Source organism: Halichoerus grypus, chromosome 7 (genome assembly GCF_964656455.1).
Source record: "Halichoerus grypus chromosome 7, mHalGry1.hap1.1, whole genome shotgun sequence".
Taxonomy (NCBI): Eukaryota; Metazoa; Chordata; class Mammalia; order Carnivora; family Phocidae; genus Halichoerus; species Halichoerus grypus.
The window spans coordinates 127,074,830-127,096,047 of NC_135718.1; the positions used below are offsets into that span (position 1 = coordinate 127,074,830).

Genomic DNA, 21,218 nt, shown 5'->3' on the forward strand with positions numbered 1-21,218 from the left:
TCTCTCCATCTCTGTCTCTCTCATATATATATCCTATTGATTCTATTTCTCTGGAGAACCTTGACTAATACAAGTAGCCTCTCTTCAGCTTCAGGATAAAAATCTTAAATCTTAGCTAACCCACACAGCTCTTCAGTCAACTTAGTTCATATAGTGCCTTTGTACGAATGAGAGAAAGTCACCACCTCTAGGCATGACCAGGGCACACAGTTTGGTGGGTGGAACACGGGTGAGTCCTCCCTCTTAGTATGGCACACAAGCTGGACAACCGTACAGAGCAGCCCTGCTTCCTGATGAGCCTCTGCCTGCCACTTTAGCCTTGTCTTTGTTTTCATTCTTTTCCCTCCTCCTCATCCTACACTCTAAGTTCCCTGCAGCTCCTAGAACCTACTGTGCTTCTTTGTCATTATGCTTTTGTATATCGGGTCATTGCTGCCTCAAGATCCTCCCTACACTTCCCAAACTCCCCTGGCACCGCCTTCTCCCGCTTTGCCACCCTCCGGCTGGCCCAGTCTCTTCCTCTCCTCTCTGTCTCTGTCTCTGTCTCGGCCCTGGGTTCTAGCCCTTACTTCATTCATACTATTGCTACTTGATTACTCGCCTCAATTGGGGAATCATCCAGGGAAGAATTTGAACTGTGATCCACCGTGCTGAGCACTAGTAGGTGCTCAATAAGACTCTTGCACAGACGAAAGCAGGGAAGAGTGAGTGAACGGCTGGCTGGCTGGAGGGGCACGAGGCCAGCGGCAACAGTAGGAGGCGCTCACCGGGAGCGGGCTCCTTTCCTAGCCGGGCCGCAGTTCGGCCAGCCGGCGCCCAGCGGGACCACTGGGCTGGGGCCGGACGAGGGGGAGGCAATTCCGGCCGCGCCAGCGCGCGGTGGCCCCGCAGCCAGCGCAGTGCACAGCGAGGGAGAAGGGGACCGGCGAGGAGGGGGGCAGGGGCCTGCGAGGGAGCGGCGCGGCGCCCTCTGGCCGGCTTCTCTCATTCTTTCACCCCGGGGTCTCCAGGAATGGAAACGGCCCCCGGCCGGGCCGGAGCGCGCGGATGAAAGGCGGCCCTCGGCCGGAGCGCGGAGCCTCCTCCCGCCCGGGCGGCGGAAACTGGCAGCGCGGGGGGTGTCCCGCCACGCCCGCGTCCCAGAGCGGGAGAAGGGGGCAGCCTCGCCCCCTCGGCCGGGGGTCCCCCAAGGATACGCATTCCTGCTGGCATCTTACCACCCCGACCGGGGGCCCCGCCCCGACTCTTGGCTCGGAATCTCGAATCCCTTCTTGCGTCTTTCCCCTCTTTCCTCTGGGCCTTGGTATGCCCCAGGGGACAGATGTCTTGGGATCTTTAACATTTGGGATGCTGCAAATGCCGAAGTTAAATGAAATACCTCCCGGGAGGGAAGGCCGGGGGGAGACTCGGGGAGAGAGGAGATGGCCTGGACAAACAGGTCCTGAAGCTGCGAGGCAGGAACGGGGGGCGCGGGGACAGGCGGGCTGCGCCAGAGCTCCATGGGACAGGTAAGGGGGAAAACTTAGGGGGACGCAGCGCGGGTGAACTGGGGGGTTCAAGCTCCTGAACCCATGGTCTTCGGCCTTAGCGGAACTGGCCCTACAAGGAATGGAGTAATTTACGAAAGGGGTGGGAATTTCAAGTTCCTACCCAAAGTGCACATTTCCGACTCCTCAACCCCTCTCCTCCGACCTTCCCCATGCCTGTGGATCCCCTGGCCAGGTTCCGGGAAGCCAGAAAGCAGCCAAACAAAAGGAGCAAAGTCTGGGGCCGCCTGGATGCGGAGGGCGCGGTGGGGGAGGGGAGCAGGGTGGACCGGACAAAGGGGCTTTTTAAGGAAAGCCTAGAGGTCTGATTTCAGGGCGCATTCCAGGCTAGAGTGGAGTTCTCCTGTCCTAGCCCACTCCACCATCGCCTGCTGGAGGCGAACACCTTTCCCAGTGGGAAGAGAGAAGAGTGGAGAAAGAAAACAGTTCAGGAGCCCTCTCCCACCCGCCTTCGCCTAGAGGGTCCCGGGCTACTTGGCTTCTTAATGCTCCGTTGACTCCGGCCGCTGACCATTGCTTTGTTAATTCATTAAGTGGGGTTTTAGGAATGCCTGAGACGTACTTGGCTGGGTGCTGGTGGCAATGTGAGGATGGTAGGATGAGGCCCTTGCTTTAAACAACTTCCAATCTCACGTATTAGAAGAAACTTAAAGAAGGGACTTTAAAAAAATGTTGGAGTGGATGGCTAGGGAGTATGGAAGTTTTCTGATTTGGGGCTTGTGCTTGGGAAGTGAAAACCCGAAAGAGATGCAGTTTTTCTCCTTTCAACGATCAGATATCAAGTACTCTGACTCCTTTCAAGAAAACCACTTCCTCCACCACCAAGTGGTGGTCTTGGTGTTGATGCTCTGGGGGTTGGGGCAGGGCATCCATCAGTCCCTGGATCCCCTAGGCTGGCTGGGAGGGAGGCACTTAACCCCAAAGTTCCCAGCCAGTTCCTGGGTACCCACCTCCCTTTTGGTATTTTGAGTTGACAGACATGGCAGACAGTGAGATCCGACCCATTGGATCTGGGGTTCTTGGGAGAGTTGGTTTGCTGGTCCCATCCCAAACCTCACATTCTGCTGGTCAGGAAATGCTGCATGTGAATTTGAGGGAACGAGGGGTTTTTGAGAGTTCCAGGGGATCAATGCAGTGAGTGGATTATCTGTGTTTCTCTCCTCTGAGCTCAGAGATGGGGGATTCCCTGATGGTGGGGTTCTTGACTGGGTCCTGGGCACCAAAGCATCTGTGGATAGAATTCAGAGGGTTTGTGAACTTAGATGGGAAAAAAATATTTTCATTGCACACCAACCTTTAACAAAAATTTAGCATTGTCTTCAGTTAAGAAGGCAAGAAACCATAGGCAGTACCTGTGACTTTGCCGTTAATAGAATTCACAGATAGTTTTACATTACATTGCAGTTGTAACTGGCTTGAAGTATTGTTCACATTCATCACTTCTATGAAATTACTCACTGCTGGATCCTGTTTAATGTTAATAAAGAAGCGTATATATTACCATGTTTTCTGTTTTTAGAACTGTATTTCAGTATAATTGGTTCTCTTAATTTCATTTCGGGCATTAAAATACATGCTATCAGCTGGTTCTAGAAACTTCCATCAACCCCTACCTGGAGCTGGGGGGTGGGCAAGGTGGAGGAAGGGGACCAGTTACACTGAGTCAATCTCTCTCTGTTTGTCATTGAAAGAATGTGACAAGCCTATTGGGGGATGGGGAGGACTGGGAGAGGGAAGGACTGCAGGCTCTTTTGGGAGACCAGACTGAAAGCTGGCTCCACATCACAGGAGGGGTCTGCCCCCTGTTGGGGCCCCTCAGCCTCAGCCTGGAGAGAGAAGGCGGTGGTCAGCCTGGCGGACTCTGGGGCTGGCATTGTTTGGAAAGAGGGTGTGTATAGGAACGTGAAGGTGAGCGGGGTATGTGTGTATGGACTCTGGGGACAGAGTCATAGACACAGCTCAGCTCCACAGGAGATGCTTGGTGGAGCAGACTTCTTCCATCATCCGGGCCCTGGGGAATGGGGAAGGGGATGGGGTTAGGAGGTGGGGATGGACGTATGGGGCTGGAGGAGGGAAGCAATCCAGAGAGATGTTGAGGTGCTGATACCCCAGGGTTAAGGGGCACAGTGGGAGCATCAGAGAGTGGGAGAAAGGGAGATGGTGGGATGAAACGTTGAGGGGTGTAGTCCTGAATTTACAGTATGTCTCCGTGTTGTCCACGGTGTAGCAATGGGTGGCCTTAGCCCTCGCTTCTCCCAGTGAAACGGGCTAAGTTGTGAACAGTTTTTGGTTTGCTCGAGGATCGACGGAGTGGGAGACCTGGAGGTTTATTTTCTGTAGAGAACAGGTTCCATTTTGGTCTCTGATCCCTCCTGTTTGGGGAGTGGGCTTAGATGCTGGTGTCACGGTGGCTCTCCTGTGGAGCAGGGGACAGCACTGGTGTTCAGCTTAGTGCTCCACGGACCCTATTGAGGGATGGGTGTAGGTAATAAATAGGCCTTGATGATCCTGGGGGGACATGTCTAGGATGGAAAGAGAGAACACCCTTGCTCTCTTTAGGACCCTAGAGCCTTCCCATCTGGAGTTCCATAGTTACTGCCTTGCCTGAAGCTTTTTTAAACCTGATTTGGGAGAGACAAAACTCAGGCCTTGGTTTCCATTTCAGTGTGTGGAAAGAGCAATGACCTATTCTTTGTCACTTGTCAATTTCTTGCTGGTATCCCCATGGACAGTGGACCTTCACCCTACTTCTGGGGGTCTTGCAGGCCTTGATTTCTGGAAAGGGCAAAGGAGGGTCAGGAGGGCAATTGTGCACCTAACTGCTCACCGTGTTGCATTAGAGTCCCTTGGGGCCATGAAGACATGACCCCTGTTGCCTTCTTTGGGGTTCCTCCATTGGGAGCCCCTTTCTCCCTACTCCCCGCCCCCTCCCCGCCCCCGGAAGTGCAGAGGCCCCAGAGCTGCCTGCTGGCAACAGCCTCGGCAGGATTAGTTCAGGGAAGGACTTGCTCACCTGCTCCTCCCCTCTGACTCAAGTCCTAACAAGTCACCTGGTTCCCCTGGCCCGGCAGGCAGCCTAGGAGGCCGGCAGGCGGGACCATCCATAGGGAGGGGAGGCCATCGGCAGCGAGTGGAGAGCGGGAGCCAGGTCAGAGAGGGAGCACTGGAGGCTGGCCTGTGGCCTGGGACACCCTGAGGCGGCATGCAACACCCCTCAGCCCCCTGACCTGGGAACAGCGGGTGTTTCTGGAATCCTGGCCCGAACCCCAGAAGCAGGTGAGGGCAGGGCAGGGTGGAGCAGGTCTTTGGGGCTGAGGGGCAGGCTGGCCCCGGTGGTGGCGGGGGGAGCCGCTGCAGGAGCTGGAACCCCCCCCCCCCCGCCTTCCTCCTTGTGTCTCGGGCACGGGATGATGGAGGGGTTGCTGGTGGGCCCAGATGAGGAGCTCCTTGCCATGGTTTTGCTGTAGTTCTCAGGCCTCAGTCTCTACAGGAGAAGGGGAGAGGCCTAGGAGCTGACTTTGGGGGTGCATTTGTGATGGGGGGCTCCTCAGTGTCTCAGCCTGAGGGACGCTGCGCTAGTGTTTCCCTTCCTCCCTCTTTGCCTCTTCTTTCCTCCTCTGCCTTTTCCCAGGGACGTTGTTCAGTCAGGTGGATGGCTTGCTAGGACCCAGGGCTGGGGCTTGCTGCGGGGGCTGAGGGTCTGGAGGGCGGGGAGGGATTCCTGTGTTGGGAAGGGGTTGGGCATGTGCCCCAAACTGCCTTTATCAGAAAGCAATGCCTGAAACTTCAGGCTCCAGAGACTTCTGCCCTGTTGGTGGAGGCGGGAGCTAGGCAGGGAGGAGGGCGACGGCTACAAGGCCGTGTGGGCTTCCTGCCCAGCCTGACGTTGTCCGAGGGGGTCCAGATTCAGAGCGGGGAGCCGGAAAGGGACTTCCCTAGACACTGTCTAATCTTTGTGCCTACGAGGGAAGAAGGCCCAGCCAGGCCAGGCGACTCTCTCAGGACAGCATGGGCAGTGGCTGAACTGGGACTTGAGTCTCCCAACTTCAGGTGCTGTGCTCTTTGCTCTACTTGGAGCCACAAGTTAGCCCCAAGTGTGCCCAGCATCAGATTGGGGCCACTGTGAATGCCACAGCCAACCCCTTGACCCTGGCAATGAATGCTGGAGGAGAGGGGGGTGTGCCGGCGTGGGGGCTCTCCTCTCACACCCACCCCTCTGTCCGGGTGACCCTACGCTCTGCAACAGTCAAGGAGGGAAGCAGGGCTGAGTTATCACAGCTTCCCGAGGCAACTCCTTCGTGGTTAATAATTAATTAGCAAGTGTGACTAATTAATGGCTTCACTCACACATTACCTCCTCCCTTGTCCAAAGCAAAATGCGCTCACCATGCGAGCTGAGAGGGCCTTGCTTCCTAGCTCGGGCTGAGCCCTGCCCCTGGCTGCTGGGGAGGCTTAGAGGCTGCCTGTGGTGGGGGGGAGCTGGGTGAGCTGCCTGCCCCTCGGTCCTGCTCTCATCTCTAGAGGGATGGAGGTTCGGGAGGGATGGGCCATGCACAGGTAGCTCTCCACTAGGTGTCCTGTTCTGGGTTTCCAGAACATGGGCTAGTCTCTCTCTTTGGCATGTTTGCAAAGACCCCGCATGAATTTTCTTTTTTCTTTTCTTTTTTATCCTACCATCCATTCTCTAGACTTTCCTGGAGAACTGAAATTCCAAAGGGCAGGTACAGATGGTTTTCAGCACTATGTTTTTATTGTTGTTGCTCACGGTACTCTGATGGGCTGTGTGGTTTATGGAGGTTTATAAAAGCGCTCGATCGCTTCTGCTCTTCCAGTCTCGAGAGGCAGAGGTCCTCCTGGGGACCGGGCTGCCAGCAGTCCTTTCTCTTTCTCCTCACCTTGCTTTTGTGCTCAACTTTCCCAAGGCCTGCTTTCCTGGCCGGTGGCTGATGGTGGAAGGGTGGAGCCCACCTCCTCCACCCTGTAGCCCTGTGCCGTAGGGAGGCAGGATAAGCTCCAGACAGAAACTCTGAAGGACTTTTGGACTGTTGCTCAATGGGCTGACTCAGTGAGGGGGTGGCTGGGCTCTCCTTCCAGACCGCCTGCCTGGGCTCCGCCCGCCCCTCCCCACCTCTGCTCCAGCCAACAGGTGCCAGGCCCTGGCCAGCCGGGACCCTGAGCAGGGGTGTGCGCTCGGTGGGAGCGAGGGGGCGAGCAGCAGGTGTTGTTTCGGCGACTGGAGCCCAGCTGGGCTGACACACACTGAGATTGTACCTGTGCCACCCAAGTGCCCTCAAGCCCCAGGGAGGCAGAGGAGTGGGTGGTCTCGGCTCCTCCTTGTCCTCAGGCAGCTTCCGCTCTAGTCACAACTCCCACCCCACCCGGGACCCTGACACACACACACTGGGTCTCTCCTGGCTGTGGGGTATAGGGGATCCCGGCCGACACCTCCTTGAGGGGTCTCCTAGACGTAGTGGCTTGGGAATTATTTCAGGGATTTGGGGACAGCTCTCTGGCACCTGCACCTGCCTTTGGCTGAATACCCTGGTCCAGAGGGCAGGGCAGCCTGGGCTTTGAGGGCCCTGGAGCAGGGGTTTGGCCGAGTACCCAGTGCCCACCCACAGTATCCAGTGCTGTCTGTCACCCACTGGGGCAGTGGGACAGGCTTCATGCCTCCTGGGTTCTGGGGCTGAGGACAGTCTGCCCCATGGGGATGGTTGTGCCCCAAGAAGACATCTTCCCCTTCTGCTTTCCTTTCCTCCTTGCTTCGTCCTCCCACCCATCTTTATTATCCTTTTCCTCTTCCTCCTCTTTCTTTCTCTTTTCCTCATCCTTCTCCCCAGTCTCAGTGGTCTCTGTGGCCACTAAGAAGGAGGCAGCAGGAGGCTAGGGTGGGCCCAGAGAGCCCCCTGAGTACAGGTTTGCTGGTGAGGCCCACAGAGCCTTCTCTGCAGCACCCCCAGCACTGAGAAACCCCGTACCCCAGACTGCCCCAGAAAGCCGGCCCTCACCTCCTCTCGCCCTGCCCTCAAACATCGGATCCTTACTTAAGCTGTCTGTGGAACCAAGGGATTTCAACTACAGCTGGTTTTATTGTTCTCTTAAAAGCTGGGGAACCTGCAGGCCACCGCCACATCCTGGCTCAGGTTGGGAACGGTGTCACCCCTCCCTACTCTGTGCCCCCTCCTCCCAGCAGTCCGCCATGGGGAGTAAGGATGAGGTCAGCGACACAGACAGTGGCATCATCCTGCAGTCTGGTGAGTGGTTTGGGGAATCCCGCCCTGTGGGCCCCCAGCCCTGACTCTCCAAGGCCCCAGGCCCCAGGGCTGGCCTGGCTGAGTGGCTGGAAGCTGAGTAGGGGAAGGTGGGAGGGGTGGGAGAGGCCTCTGCTGGGGGCTAGATCCTGAGGGGCTGCAGTTTTCCTGGATGGTCTGGCCTGGAGGTCTGATCCTATCTGGAACAGGTCTCTGCAACTCTGGCCCTAGTGATTACTAAGTAGAAAAATCTTATCTGGCTACTGGAAAGGTCCTGTCTCTGGTTGGCCTGGGTCTGTGGGCCTAGTCTGGTTCTCGTCCTGACAGAAGAGAGGAAAGAAGCAGCACATATGTGAATGAGAGTGAAAGAGAGAGGGAGAGAGGAGAGGGAGGGAGAAGTGGTGGAGGCAGAAGTGAATTGTATGGGTGGAGGGTGGGAAGGGAAAGAACAGAGCTCTGACCAGTAGCCCTCCCGCCACTGCAGATCGCCTGTTGGGGGGGGGGGCAGCCCTTCCCTGTGAACTGTCATGTTGCCACCTAGGACAGCCAGGAGATGTGGTGTTTGTGGTTACGACACAGGCCACAGCTGCTGACCTGTAATCTGTGGGCAGGGATGAGGCTGTGTGTGTGTGTGTGTGTGTGTGTGTACATGTGTGCACGTGTGTGTGTGTGTGCGCGCGCACGTGCACATGTGAGCACATTCCCCCCCACAACCCCGGGGATAGTTAGCAAGTGTCTGAGAGGGTCTCCCCCACCTCGGCTTCCCTGAGCTGGTGCCCTGCCGCCCCCTAGGCCCCGACAGCCCAGTCTCCCCCGTGAAGGAGCTGACCCACGCCGTGCGCAAACAGCAGAGGGCCCTGGAAGAGCGGCTGGAGGCGTGCCTGGAGGAGCTGAAGAGACTCTGCCTCAGGGAGGCGGTGAGAGCCTCAGCCGGCTCCCCCCCAACCCCCCAACAAACTTGGGGTTAATCTGAGCCACATTCGGGGATGTTGGGGCTGAGGGAAGGGAACCCCGTTTGTGAGAGAATTCTGGAAATCGGGGGGGGGTGTGGTGCCTGGAGTCCCTGTGTGTGCGGCATTTGACCTGGGCGCTGGACCCCTCGGAGAGAAGGAATAGCCCCGGTGGGGCCCCAGGCACAGGGAGGGAAGGACGGAGGGGCTGGAGAGGGAGTAGACAGAGGTGCGTGTGGGACTGTAACCAGGGCCAGAGCAGATCTCTGAAGGAGGTGAGATCTGAAGGGTGAAGGAAAAGAGGAGGGAAGGTAGGGGGTGCCCTGAAGAGGCCAGTGAGACCGTCCCGGGTGATGGGGTGAGGTGAGGAGTGGGCAGGGGCCTCTGGGGAAGGGCAGGCACAGGCGTGCAGAGCCCAGGGGATAGGCTACCCCTGCTTGGCCAAGGGCTGGGCAGGTGGAGAGGGGCCTGGCTGACTTCGCTTCCACCACAGGAGCTGACGGGTGTCTTGCCAGCAGAGTATCCCCTCAAACCAGGGGAAAAGGCCCCCAAGGTCCGCCGCAGGATTGGAGCTGCTTACAAACTGGACGAGCGGGCTTTGCACAGAGAGGTGAGGAACTTGCGCAGGCCGTCTCCACCCCCCGCAAGCGTTGATCACTGAGCCAAGGCCTCGCCATCTGGAGGTGCCCTCACCCGGTACTTGGCACTCTCCACCCCATCACACCCACTCAGGGTGCTTGGTTCCGTGTTGATGAGGGCCACCCATTAACCTGTAGCCCAAATGGCCGTGGGGAAGGTGTGCCGCCACAGGAACCGGGAGAGCTAGGAACTCGAGAGGACACTGGGTCTGGTCGCCGGTAGGCAGAAGATCAGTGAAGAGCTCAACCGCCAGCCCAGAGAGGCAATGGCCTGTTTAAACAGGTTATTCTGGCCCCTAGGGCTGTCCTCCTCATCGTGGCGGGCAGGCAGCGGGGCGGCTCGGGCCCTAGGATCCCTTCCCCGTGGTGTGAAAGGCGGCAAGTTTCCCCTGGGCTTGCCTGACCGACCCTTGGGGTCAGGAGGGCAAGTGTCCCACTTTGGTTTGCACTCTGCCTGGCTCAGGCGGCAGGCGGGCGGGTGGGTCCCCCTGCCCGCTTCTCAGGCCGACAGGTTTGCTCTTCGGCACCTGCCACCACCCCACCCTCTGCCCCCTGGCCGCGGCCGCTGCTGTCTGCGTCCCGGGCTTAGGGTCAGTATCCGGGGCACGGGGTCAGGGCCGTTCTCTGTGTCCCCGCGCGGCCACCTGCCCTCCCCGAGTGAGCCCCCGGCCTCTCCCCCCAGGACCCCCTGAGCAGCCTGGAGCGGGAGCTGGCCCTGCAGCTGCAGATCGCGGAGGCAGCCCGGCGCCTGTGCCGGGAGGAGAACCTCGGCAGGCAGGCCCGGCGGCAGCGCAAGCACGCCATGCTGCAGGAGGAGAAGAAGCTGAGGGAGCTGGAGCGCTGCGTGGGCGAGCAGCGGCGCACCAGCAGGCCCCCTTCCGCCGCTGCCCTGCCCCTGGGCCGAGGTGAGCCGGCCGCCCCCCGTCCCGCGGCCCCGGGCCCCGCGTGAGCTTACGTGGGACGGCAGGTGGCGTGGCCCGGGGCCACTGCAGTTGCCTTTGCGCCCAGCACCGTGTTTAATGTCCCAAATTGGCTTTCGCTGGAAGCCTGCTTCCTCGGTCCCCCTCTACCCCCTCCCGACCCTGTGCAGCCCCAACGCGCCGTGGCAAAGGGCTTCTCCGTCCGTGAGACCCTCTCCCCGATCTCCTTAGAAAGCATCCCATTCCTTCCTCATCCTCCTCAAAATCCACCGCCCTCACGCAGGCCTCCTGGGCAGGAAGGTGCTCCCCAGGCTGACTTCGAGCTTATTCCTAGGGTCTGCTCAGTGGCAGTAGCCAGGGCTACTATTCAGTTTAGGATAATGACTAATCATGCCAGGGGGGAGTAATTAGCTAGTACCCTGCAAGTGGCGGGGAGCAGTCAGGTGTTAAACTAATTTAACCACAGTGAACTTGAGAAATTCCCCACGACACACACCTCTAATTGTAGTAGGTGCTCAGAATGCGTTTGTTGACTGACAACACCTGCCTTAAGCAGGGCTGTCTATTAGAATTTCTGTGATGATGGAAATGTTCTGTATCTGTGCTGTCCAGCATGGTAGCCGCTAGAGGGGCTCCTGAGCATTTGAAATGTGCCTGATGGGACCGAGGACCTGAATTTTTAATTTTATTTCATTTTAATTAACATAACCCCGTGCAGCTCGTGGTGACCTGTTGAACAGCGCAGCCTTTGAGAATGCTCAGTTTGTGGGTATGATCTCTATAGCTACCTCCCCACCTGGGGAGTCCCGCGGCCACTGCTGGACCGAGGGCAGGGCGAGGCTGATCCAGGGCTGGGTTGGGGCAGCGTGGCTGAGACAGGGCGCAGCCTGCAGGAACGGCTTGCGTTTGGCTGCAGATAGATGTTCTCCACCCGCGGCCTTTCCTCTGCAAAGGCAATGGGTCTCCAGATTACCCTCTTTGTAGTGCGCTTTTTTGGGCTAACGAAGCTGGCCAATGATCTGCTTGTTTTTATGAAGATTAGGGATGATGGGACCTGATGTCTTTCTTCCCAGACCATATAGTCAAACCAAAACAGACGCTCTAACCCCGGCTGCATGGCTGGACCATGACAGTAACAGTCCCACAATTTCTTCAACTTGACATCCGTGAAAAATAAAACTCTCTATTCTCCAGGGTTTTGTAAAAGATCAGAGGCAGAGAACCAGAATTCAATGAAAGGGTGTCTCCTCATTTGAACCCCAAAGCAAAGGCTAGTATGAGCCAAGCACAGCATGGGGTAGCTGGCTCCCTAGGCATCGGCCCAGCTCCCGGGGCAGTAGGCCTCACAGGGTTTAAGAACTACTCCGGGTAGGGTTTTTATTTCATTTAAGTTGTGGAGCAAAGGTTGACAAACTTCTGTAGAGGCTCAGAGAGTAAATATTTTATGGGCTTCATGGGCTATAAAGTCTCTGTCACAACCACTCAACTCTGCCATTGTGGCTCAAAAGCAGCCAGACATGACGTAAACAAATCTGTAGCTGTGTTTCAGTAAAACTTTATTTATAAAAACAGGTAACTGGATTTGGCCCAAGGACCCCCAGTTTGCCAATCCTTTGTTATAAAGGATTTCAAGATGGCTGGAATTGTTTACTTTTCTTAGAACTTTCTGGATAATGACTTACGCATTAGATGCCAGCGAACGGGAGAGCCGATAAATGGTAGTGGTGCCGAGCCAGACTCTGGTCAGACTGTCCGGGTATGAATTCTGACTCAGTCACCTTTTGGTGGATCGACCTAAGCCACGTTCCTCAATTCCTCCAAGCCTCGGTTTTTTTAGCCGTTACATGGTAATAGTATTTACCTTACATGGTGGTTATGACGATCACATGAATTAATATATGTGAAGCACTTAGAAAAGTCTTGGCACAATAGAAATTTTAGCTGTTGTTGATGTCCCCTCATCATTGTTGTCAAACACAGTTGAAAATACTTGGTGAATTCCATCCAGGTCACATTAGGAGTATTCTCAAGGTCTGAAGTTTCAGTTTGTTCAAGGGCAATGGCAAATAGAAGTTCCCTCGGACTTCTTGGGTCACAGCTGCTGTGGTACCATGCAGAAATATCATACTCCCATTTCCTTCAGGTGACCTGCCATATCACCAATTGAAGAACCTTCCATATCCAGCCAGAGCAATGTGAATTGATCCCACAGCCCCGTAGCTCAGATTCCCACTTTGCACTGCTCGTGGTGCTGGTAATGGAGGACTTCTCAGATACGGGGTCCTTGAGTTGTATTTATGATCTCGGAAGACTAGAAAAGTTAGGAAAATAACTTTCATCCCAAGCGCCTTCCAAAAGGACACTTTGCCTTTCCCTTCCACTGCCAGGAGACCCTGCCAGGGGAAGCCCCAGCTTTTTTGACAGATGGGGAAGTTGAGGCCCAGAGCGTTGAAATTGCTTATTCAGGGTTGCATAGCTAATGGCAGAGCCAGGATTAAAATCAGGTTTCCTGTCTTCTCACTCCTGATTTCTGATTTTTTTCTACTTCTAAGTAATAAATGCATATCCAATATAGTATTTAGTACACAGTTGGTATTTCCTGATAAGGGATGTTCTCAGGAAGGGGTGGGGTCATACTGCTGGTTAACCCAGACGTATGGGTTGATTTCCTCACCTCCTTCTCTCCCCTTTGACTTTCCCAGAGCTCAGTGCCTCAGATGACAGCTCTCTATCAGATGGGCTGCTCCTGGAGGAAGGTGAGACGGGGTACTTAGGGACTGTTGTCAGGGCTGGACTCCTACTGGAAGATGGAGGGCTTTGGCAGGGGTGCCAGGTTGGGCTCAGGGTCTCCGCTCCTACTGGATGCTAATTTCTATGTGCCCCTGCGCATGTTCGTTTGAGGGTGGGGATGTGCTGACCCTTTCCCAATCTAGAAGTTCGATCATTTTGACAGGGAAGGAAAAAGTGAATTCTAACAGAACCCTGGGACATTATTTCAGTACGCACTTGTTAGACCCTAAGAGCCATCTGGCCACAATCATTGCCCTTTTTGAATAGAGGGTAGCACTGGGGACGGAAACACACTCAATAGATTAAAAACCCTGTTTGTAAACCCTAAGGATGCTACGGGTCAAGGTGGACCAAGAGGGTAGCACAGTGCTGCCTAAGGGAGTGCCCAGGTCAATAAGGGAATAGCACACATGGGCACGGCATGAACCAGAAAAATCGGTAAGCAGATGGTTAGCTGCAGATATGGTAGGAGGAGCAAAGGTTAGAAGGTGGAATAATGTGAGCTAAGGGGAGTCAATCTGGGGAGGCTTCTTGAAGGAGGCAGGTATAAAACAGCTGTGGGGGAGGAAGTCCCAAAGAAGAAAACACCTTCGAGCGTCTGGGCCTGGAGCCACAGCGTGGAGCAGCCAGACAAGCAGCCACGGGAGGAAGAGCAAGGCATGGGCCACGGAGGTTCTTGGGCCAGTTTTCCAGCCGCTGCCTTCAGCGGGTTCTTTCACCCCTGCAGAGGAATCCCAGGTGCCAAAACCTCCCCCGGAGTCCCCAGCTCCACCTTCCCGGCCTCTGCCACCCCAGAGCCTCGAAGGCCTGCAGCCAGCAGGACCTGAGACTGGGGGCCTGGAGCGGGCCCCAATCCAGAACAGCCCCTGGAAGGAGACCAGCCTGGACCACCCCTATGAGAAGCCCAGAAAGTCTTCTGAACCCAATAGCGAGTCCAGGTCAGGATGGGGAGGAAGCTGGGGTGGGGGGGAGGGAAGGGGTACGAACAGGGTAAGGCATGGGAGACTGCCCCTCTCCTTAACTGTGATGGTGGGAGGTGGGAGTTTTGGGGTCCCCTTCCACTGTGCCCCCTTCCTCTGCACAACTCAAGCCCCTCAATGGAGCCATTCTTGCCGCTGACCTGTCTCTAATCCTTTTGCAGCAGCCCAGCCACCACGCCACAGGACGGGCCCGGTACCTCCAGCGTGTGGCTGCTGGAGCCTGCCTACCACGTGGTGCCCATCCGCAGCATTCCTGGCCAGCGGCAGGGCCGCACCAGCGCCCCAGCCACCCCCGAGATGCAGGGGAGGAGGGGCCAGTCACAGTCTCTGAGGTAAGAGGTCACCCCAGAGATGCAGGGGGCAGGGACCCACTATTGAGAGCTTACATTTGGAGGGTGGTGGCTTCTAGGATATAGGTGGGACTGTGGGTGACACGTGGCTAGTGCTGTGGCTTCTCCATAGGATCCCTTCTTGGGGCACCTCCCAATACAGGCCGTGAAGCAAGCTGTTTTCTGCATAACGCAATTCATGTTTTCTCCCCTTAGCCATATTCTCTTATGGCGAGAGAATATGGAACTTGGTAGATACTTTTGCAATTGCTTAAGATTATTTTATTATTGGTCACTAGCAGTGGATGATTCACTTTCTCAATTGATGTGCAGTCAATTCTCATTATTTGCGGTAGTTTTATGTCCGATAAACACTGCAAACACTGAATTAGCAATACCGAATCACTGCTCCGAGGGAAGATACCGGGTTAGGCTTCTGGTCACAACATTTTGGTCAACTGATCAATACATAACCTTGTTTTATGCGTGTTTCTGTTTAAAGACACCTTATTTAATATATATTATTGACTCATTAACATTGAATTCCTGGCCAATAGCACTCTAGGTGATGCCCAAATAAAGCTCACCAAATACGTATATTCTACAAAAGACACATCCATAGTCTTCCCGCACTCAGGAACACCAGACAGCACTTAGTACTATGCTCTGGGGCCGTTTTAAATAGTGAAGTCACCAAGAAAAAGCACAAAAATACGAAACACGGGACACTAAATCGACCGTGGAGAGGACACTCATTTATCATATTTATACAAGTCAGAGCCCTGCCTCGTTCCGTCTTGGCTGACACTGTGCCTAGGGGGCATCTCCAGGTTTTCACCATTCTGTGCAAGGCCACAAATGACCACAAGTGTTGTGAGGGTTGATTTGAGGTTACAGATACATTTTCGCTGTGGGAGATTTTGCAAAGACAGAATCCGCAAATAATGAGAATCAGCTGGATGTTGTTTCCAAGTGTTTTTTACCAGTATTCTTGGTGAGAGTCTCAGGGACAGCTAGGCCAGACAGTGTTAGCTACACCACATGAAAGCCCTGGACACGATTGCTGGGTTCTTCTGTCGGTTTAAATGGGCTTATCAGGCAGCGCGGGAAGGGGTGCAGCTTGGAACAACTGCTGTCAAGGCAAGCAATGAATCTTACATTTTACAGACTTCCGGGGCTAGTTTACAAACAGTGCCTTTGTGCAGATCGGTAAAAGGCGCCCCCCTCTGGGCAGACCCAGCCCCACCATATTAACAGGGAGGGCTGGATTTCAGCCCCTGCGGGTCCTGGGCGGCTGCCCTTATGAAGGGGCACCTTGCAGGAGGCTACCTTATATTAGTTTGGTGGCACGGCTATAACAAAATACCCCAGAGTGCGTGGCTTAAATGACAGAATTTTACTGTCTCACAGTTCTGGAGGCCTGAAGTCCAAGATCAGGGTAGGGCTGGTTTCTTCTAAGGCTTCTCTCCTTGGCTTGTGGGTGGCCGGCCATCTACTTCCTTCACATGGTCTGTGCCACACCCAGCTTTACAGGTCCAGCTTAGATACCCGACCATGTCTACCCGCACAGATTCTGGGGGTGTCATGCCACTGGACACAGGGTCCCTCAAGGGGCTGAAAAGAGGGGACATGGCTGGGGCATCCTTTCCACAAACCGCAGAAGCGTGAATGCAGCGGGAGGGATACGGTGCATGGCGCAGGAGCGCCAGGAGGGTGTCTGGGTGTTTATTTTGGGGAGGTTTGACCCAAGACCCGGGCCTGGGAGACATGGTTCCTCTGCTGAGGCAGGGCCTCGGCCTCACCGGTTTATCTTACCCCCCCCCCCCCCCCGGGGCCCAAGGGAAGAGCCTGGGCCTCCCAGCCTCCCAGCCTCAGCACGTCTCCCCTTCCTCCCCCAGGACGGATTCCTTCCGGGCAGGTCCCGAGGGCCGAGGTCGCAGCGCCTTCCCCCGCCGCCGCCCCCCTCACTACACGGTGACCGTGCCCGACTCCTGCTTCCCGCCGACCAAGCCCCCGCTGCCGCACCCCGCCTACCACTCCTGCTCGGAGGACAGTGGCTCCGACGTCTCCAGCATCTCGCACCCCACGTCGCCGGGCAGCAGCAGCCCCGACATCTCCTTCCTGCGGCCGCTGTCCCCGCCCGAGCGGCCTCGCCACCGCGGGGCCTGGGGCCCGGCCGGCGCGCTCTACCCCAAGCTGCTGCTGCCGCCCGGGCATTTGCCGGCCGGGCGCTACGTGCTGGTGGCCGAGAGCCCGCTGCCGCCGGCGGCCGAGTGGGAGCTGGGCCGCGCCGCCCTGGGCCCCGCCTACGACGAGGACGGGGCGCCGCTGCGCTGGCAGCGCCTGGTGGCCTCCCGCAGCCGCGTGGTGCGGACGCCCTCCCTGAAGGACAGCCCCGCGGGCCGCGCGCTCAGCAAGGCGGCCGTGTCCGAGGAGCTCAAGTCGTGGCACGAGCGCGCGCGCCTCCGGAGCGGCCGCCCGCACTCGCTGGACCGCCAGGGGGCCTTCCGCGTCCGGAGCCTGCCCCCCAGCAGAGAGGGCTTTGGCCGAGCCCCGGGTCCCCGGACACAGGTACGGCGGCTCCGGGGGGGGGGGGGGCCTCCAGCTGGGGGAAGGGCTGCAATTCTAGCGGGTCCCGGAGCAGAGAGGCGGTAGGCCCACAGGGTGGTGGCCGCGCGATCCCCAGCGGGGACGGACAGACGACAGAACCGTTCCCCCCCCCTCGGGCTTTGGAAGGCCCTCGGGACTCCCCTGGGGCACCTCCTAATTTTGTCTCTGGCTCAAGAGCGCATACCCACGTACTACGCTGGTGGAGGAAATCCTGGAAGAGAGCGGAGTCGTTTTCCCTTAACGGCCCCATCGATGATCCGCAAAGCAGATAAGCCTCTATTCATAATCGGAGGTCCCATCCGAATTTACCCCCAAATTTCCTGACCTGAAGGCTCAGGACAAAGGGAGTCTGAAAACGTGTTTGCAGAAGTCAGGACCTGTGATTGCCTGTGGGTCAACTTCCTCTGACAGCCCTCCACACCTCAGGGCTGAGAAGCAGGGTGGCTGGTGGTTAGGCTAGGGGGGTTCAAATCTCAGCCCTGCTATGGGAAGTGATAATCATTGGCCAGCTGTCTATCTCAGACGGCCATGACCTTTAAATGAGTTATTATGTGTAAGATGATGAGAATCGTGTATAGTAAGCACTAGTAAGTGGTATTACTATTGGCCAGGGACCAGCTTGGTATGACAGAGCACTCTGACATGAGGTAAGGGTGTCCACTCTGGATTCAGTGGCCCAGTTCCTCTATTCTGGAAGTGGGGGTAACACAGGAGTCCTGTCTTCTTTCTCCCTGGTACGGAGGGCTCTGCAGGGGGTGTGCTCCAAAAGTTACCAACAGGCTGCTTCTTTGAGACCCAGGATTCCTAGCAGGCCCAGCTGCACGTCCCTCCCCCACCCACCAGCTCTCTGGGCTGCAGCTGGCATCCTGGCCCTGGTCCCAGGCCGCACCCTCCAGCGGACGTGCTTTTGCTTTTCCCTTCCTGCCGGCTTGGACCTGCCCTCAGCCCAGGCCCGGCCCATCGCAACTTGCCCGACAGGGAGGGTGACAAGAAGGGGGCCCAGGAAGGGCGGGGAGGAGGAGATCAGGGTGCCTATCACACCCCGGAGTGGAAAATAGATGAAGGGGGACATTGAAGCTCTGGGGGGTGGGGGCAGGGGCGGAGCGGCTAGGCCCGTGTTGCTGCCAGTCAGTGTCCGCAGGGACAGGGATGGTGTGCCTGCATTTGCTGTCTGGACATTTCTACCTGGTTTGCTCACAAATCTCTCCTTTCTTCCTGACCCTGGCAGGTGGCCACAGTGTATTTGTCCCGGAGATCACCCGAAGGGGCCCCCGTGCAAGTCTTTGTGCCTGAGAATGGCGAGATCGTCAGCCAGGTGTGACCAAGGCCAGGTGTCACCGCGTGCCCCACGTGCCTTGGCCCTGCTACCAGAAAAGACTGTTCCACAGCAGGGCTGGAGCTGAGCCCTCCCACCCTTGAATGCCTTCTTCAGCTCCTTTACCCCCATCGCAGGTCGATGAGCCGGGGCTGAGCCTTTTTTTTTTAATTTTTTTTTTTTTTCCGGAAACCCGGGCCTTAGGATTTATATTTGTGATTTGTCCTCAGGATCCCAATAATATGATGATGCTTTATTCCCCAGAGCTTGGTCTGTTGGACTTGAGGCCTTGCCTGTCTGACTGACAGCGGCAGGGGATGCCGGAGGCAGAGGGGGCCATATCGGGATTCCTCACAGACTCTACCCTCTGGCTCAGAGAATGTCCCCACAGAACAGCTCCTGTCTTTACTGCAGCTGGAGGAATACTAGTGTGCCCCCCCTGCCCCCCAATTTCCCAGCTCTCTGGGTACCGTAGGGATGTCTGGGCAGGGGGAGAATCTTCTTTCCCCTTTATAATGTGCTCTGTGATGCACACGTGAAGTGGTAGGTTAAAGATCATACGTCCTGGTGGAGTATTGTCTTCCTGGATGGACCCTGCTCTTTTCCTCACCCCATAAGCACCCCCCCCATAGGGGCCCCAGTCACTCACCATATGTTCTCTGTGCCCTGTGGGCTCCCACATGTACTCAGACCTCTGAGCCTTGAATTTGAGGCTTTGCCAGATTGTAGCATTAGGAGGCCCAGGCTGGGGGCTGGACGGTGGTGTTTGGGGGAGGGCAGCTCATACTTTGATTACCTTCTCTGGGATCGTGAACGCTTGCAACCCCACCCTTCCTTCTATCACTTTTCATTATAGTCCTAAAAAGCAATGCCTTCCGGATATTTTTGGAAAGGCACCATGTTTGTGGCATATTCTCATAGGAGGAGGTGGGGGGGTCACTGCCCCTGCTGTTCCTCACCCAGCTGTGCTTCTGCTCTAAGACTGGATTTCCCTGAAAGTGGACAAGTCCTTATCTTTGCAAATATGGGGAACGCTCACTCTTAAGGTCATTAATTGTCCCATGTGCTAAGACTTGAGCAGGCCTGGAAACTGCATGTGCTAAGACTATCGCACAGTCCCTGGGTTCTCATCCTTGGGCCTTTTTGCCCTCAGATCTCCTGCTCCAAGGAGAAAGCACAGAGCGGAGGCGAGGTGGGGTGAGGGAGAGCTGAGTTCTGATTCTGCCCACGCAGAACGCTTTCCCCTCTGAGTGCCCCGGACTTGGACAGAAACTACAAATAACAACTTGCACCTCCAATAACTTGGATGCCTGACTGCAAAAAAACCACAGTTCTCCCCACTGGACAGAAGGCAGTGTAGCCAACTGCACCAGGTTCCCGAGGGAGGAACTTAGGTGGCCGTCAGAACAATCTGGGGGAGGAGAGGAGAGCCTGAGGGCAAGTACCTGCATCTCTGTCACTGCGCTCAGACCACATCCTGCAGCTCCCCCACTTTTTGGGTGGGCGCTGGCCCCAATATGTTCGAATGTCCTACTTTGGATTCTGTTCTCTTTCATTTTGTCTCGAAGCCCCTTTCACTGGTGTACAGCCATCTCCCCTCCCCGTGTCCTCCGGGGAGCCCAGAGCTCCCTAGGCTGAGCCAGGAGACATCCAAGCACCCCCCCACACACACACGTGAGCGTCCTTTATGTTAACTTATTGGTTCTGTATGACGCCTGGTACTTGGCTGTGGGGCCGGAACTGTGTGGGTTTTAGTGCCAAATATGTCAATAAAGTCTGTTCTTTGTGATTGGTCGAGCTGATGATGAAGGGTTCTTTTGTGCCAAGTTGCCTGAGCAGAGGTTTTGCCCCAGATGCGTGCCTGGAATGGCAGAGTTGCCCGCTCTCCAGCTGGTCTGGCCAAGCCCCTGGGCTGCGGTGGGATGGCTCGGGTGGTAGAGGGAGGCTCTCGGGTCCTTGGCCTCCCTGACAGGATGGAATGACGAACAGTCCCTGCCAAAGCTCCGTAGGTCGCCAGGGCTTGAGGAGATGGGCTCCGGGAGTCACTTTCTCCACAGCAGGGGACTTTGTGGCAGCTTCGGGAGGCCTGAAGGCTTCCCCTGAGCCCGGCTGGGCCGTGGTTAGTGATATGTGTGACTAAGAGTCTCCTGCTCCTTGAAGCTGTTCTAGGAGCTCTTGACTGCCCAGACTGGAGCTTCCCACAAGAAGCAGCCTCTTCTCCAAAGCTGGACAACTGGGGAGTTTCCTTGGGGTGGTGAGGAGGAGGCATTCTCCGCAAGGTCTCCTGCCCCATATCTGGGCAGGATTGCCCACGGCCCCTCCTCCTACCCGGGGACCGCGGGGTGGAAGTGGGTGGGGTGGGGGGAGCTCCAGCTTGGACCACCTCCTCGCCAGCCCTGCAGGGGCCGCTACAGGACCCGGGAGCGCAGCGCCCCCTGGAGCCACATTGCCCAGGAGAAGCGTGAGCCCTGGCTCTGAGGTGGCCGGTGTGTCAGGTAAAGTGGTCCCTGCCTGCCTTCCCCCTCCACAGCAGACAAAGGGCTGATGGCCGTGGGTAGGGGCGACCCCAGGCTTGCCCTGGGTGCTGAGCTCTGGGGACGGTGGGAGTCTGTGGGCTTCAGGGGGTTGGCTTTCTTAGGCCTGATGGGGGTGCTCCATTCCAGGTCAAGCTGGGTGGGTGGAGGGAAGGTGACTCCAGGGGTCTCTGGAGAACAGAGCACCCTGATCATGGACCTAAGCATCTTCAACTTAGCTGAACTGCTGATAACGGGGTGCTTGATCCTGTATTGTAAACAGCTTGATGCCTTAGGCCCAGGGAAGCTGACTGAGGGCTGGGGGTGCCGAGGGGACCACCTGTTGGAGGAGGAAGCTCCCCAGCAACAGGACTG

At 56.6% G+C, this 21,218-nt stretch overlaps 1 protein-coding gene across 3 annotated transcripts; it reads left to right on the forward strand.

Moving 5' to 3' along the window:
- Window positions 1–1,332: 1,332 nt before the first annotated feature.
- INAVA (innate immunity activator) lies at window positions 1,333–20,119 on the forward strand. Of its 3 annotated transcripts, none has more exons than XM_036086668.2 (10): window positions 1,333–1,508; window positions 7,653–7,801; window positions 8,591–8,715; window positions 9,242–9,358; window positions 10,069–10,291; window positions 13,009–13,062; window positions 13,824–14,034; window positions 14,238–14,408; window positions 16,304–16,976; window positions 18,244–20,119. In XM_036086668.2, exons 1-10 carry the CDS (start codon window positions 1,348–1,350, stop codon window positions 18,334–18,336), a joined length of 1,977 nt encoding a protein of 658 aa, XP_035942561.1. In that variant the 5' UTR covers window positions 1,333–1,347; the 3' UTR covers window positions 18,337–20,119. The 3 variants fall into 3 exon arrangements, with proteins under 3 accessions (XP_035942561.1, XP_035942562.1, XP_077934378.1); XM_036086669.2 differs by lacking the exon at window positions 1,333–1,508 and adding an exon at window positions 4,646–4,823; XM_078078252.1 differs by lacking the exon at window positions 1,333–1,508 and adding an exon at window positions 4,646–4,823 and having other exon boundaries at window positions 7,738–7,801.
- Window positions 20,120–21,218: the final 1,099 nt, after the last annotated feature.

Bases quoted from the DNA above. Each gene is read 5' to 3' on its own strand.
- INAVA (XM_036086668.2), top strand. From the start codon at position 1,348: ATGCTGCAAATGCCGAAGTTAAATGAAATACCTCCCGGGAGGGAAGGC. The intron at 8,716-9,241 runs GTGAGAGCCTCA...CTTCCACCACAG, and splicing joins GACTCTGCCTCAGGGAGGCG to GAGCTGACGGGTGTCTTGCC. The intron at 9,359-10,068 runs GTGAGGAACTTG...CTCTCCCCCCAG, and splicing joins AGCGGGCTTTGCACAGAGAG to GACCCCCTGAGCAGCCTGGA.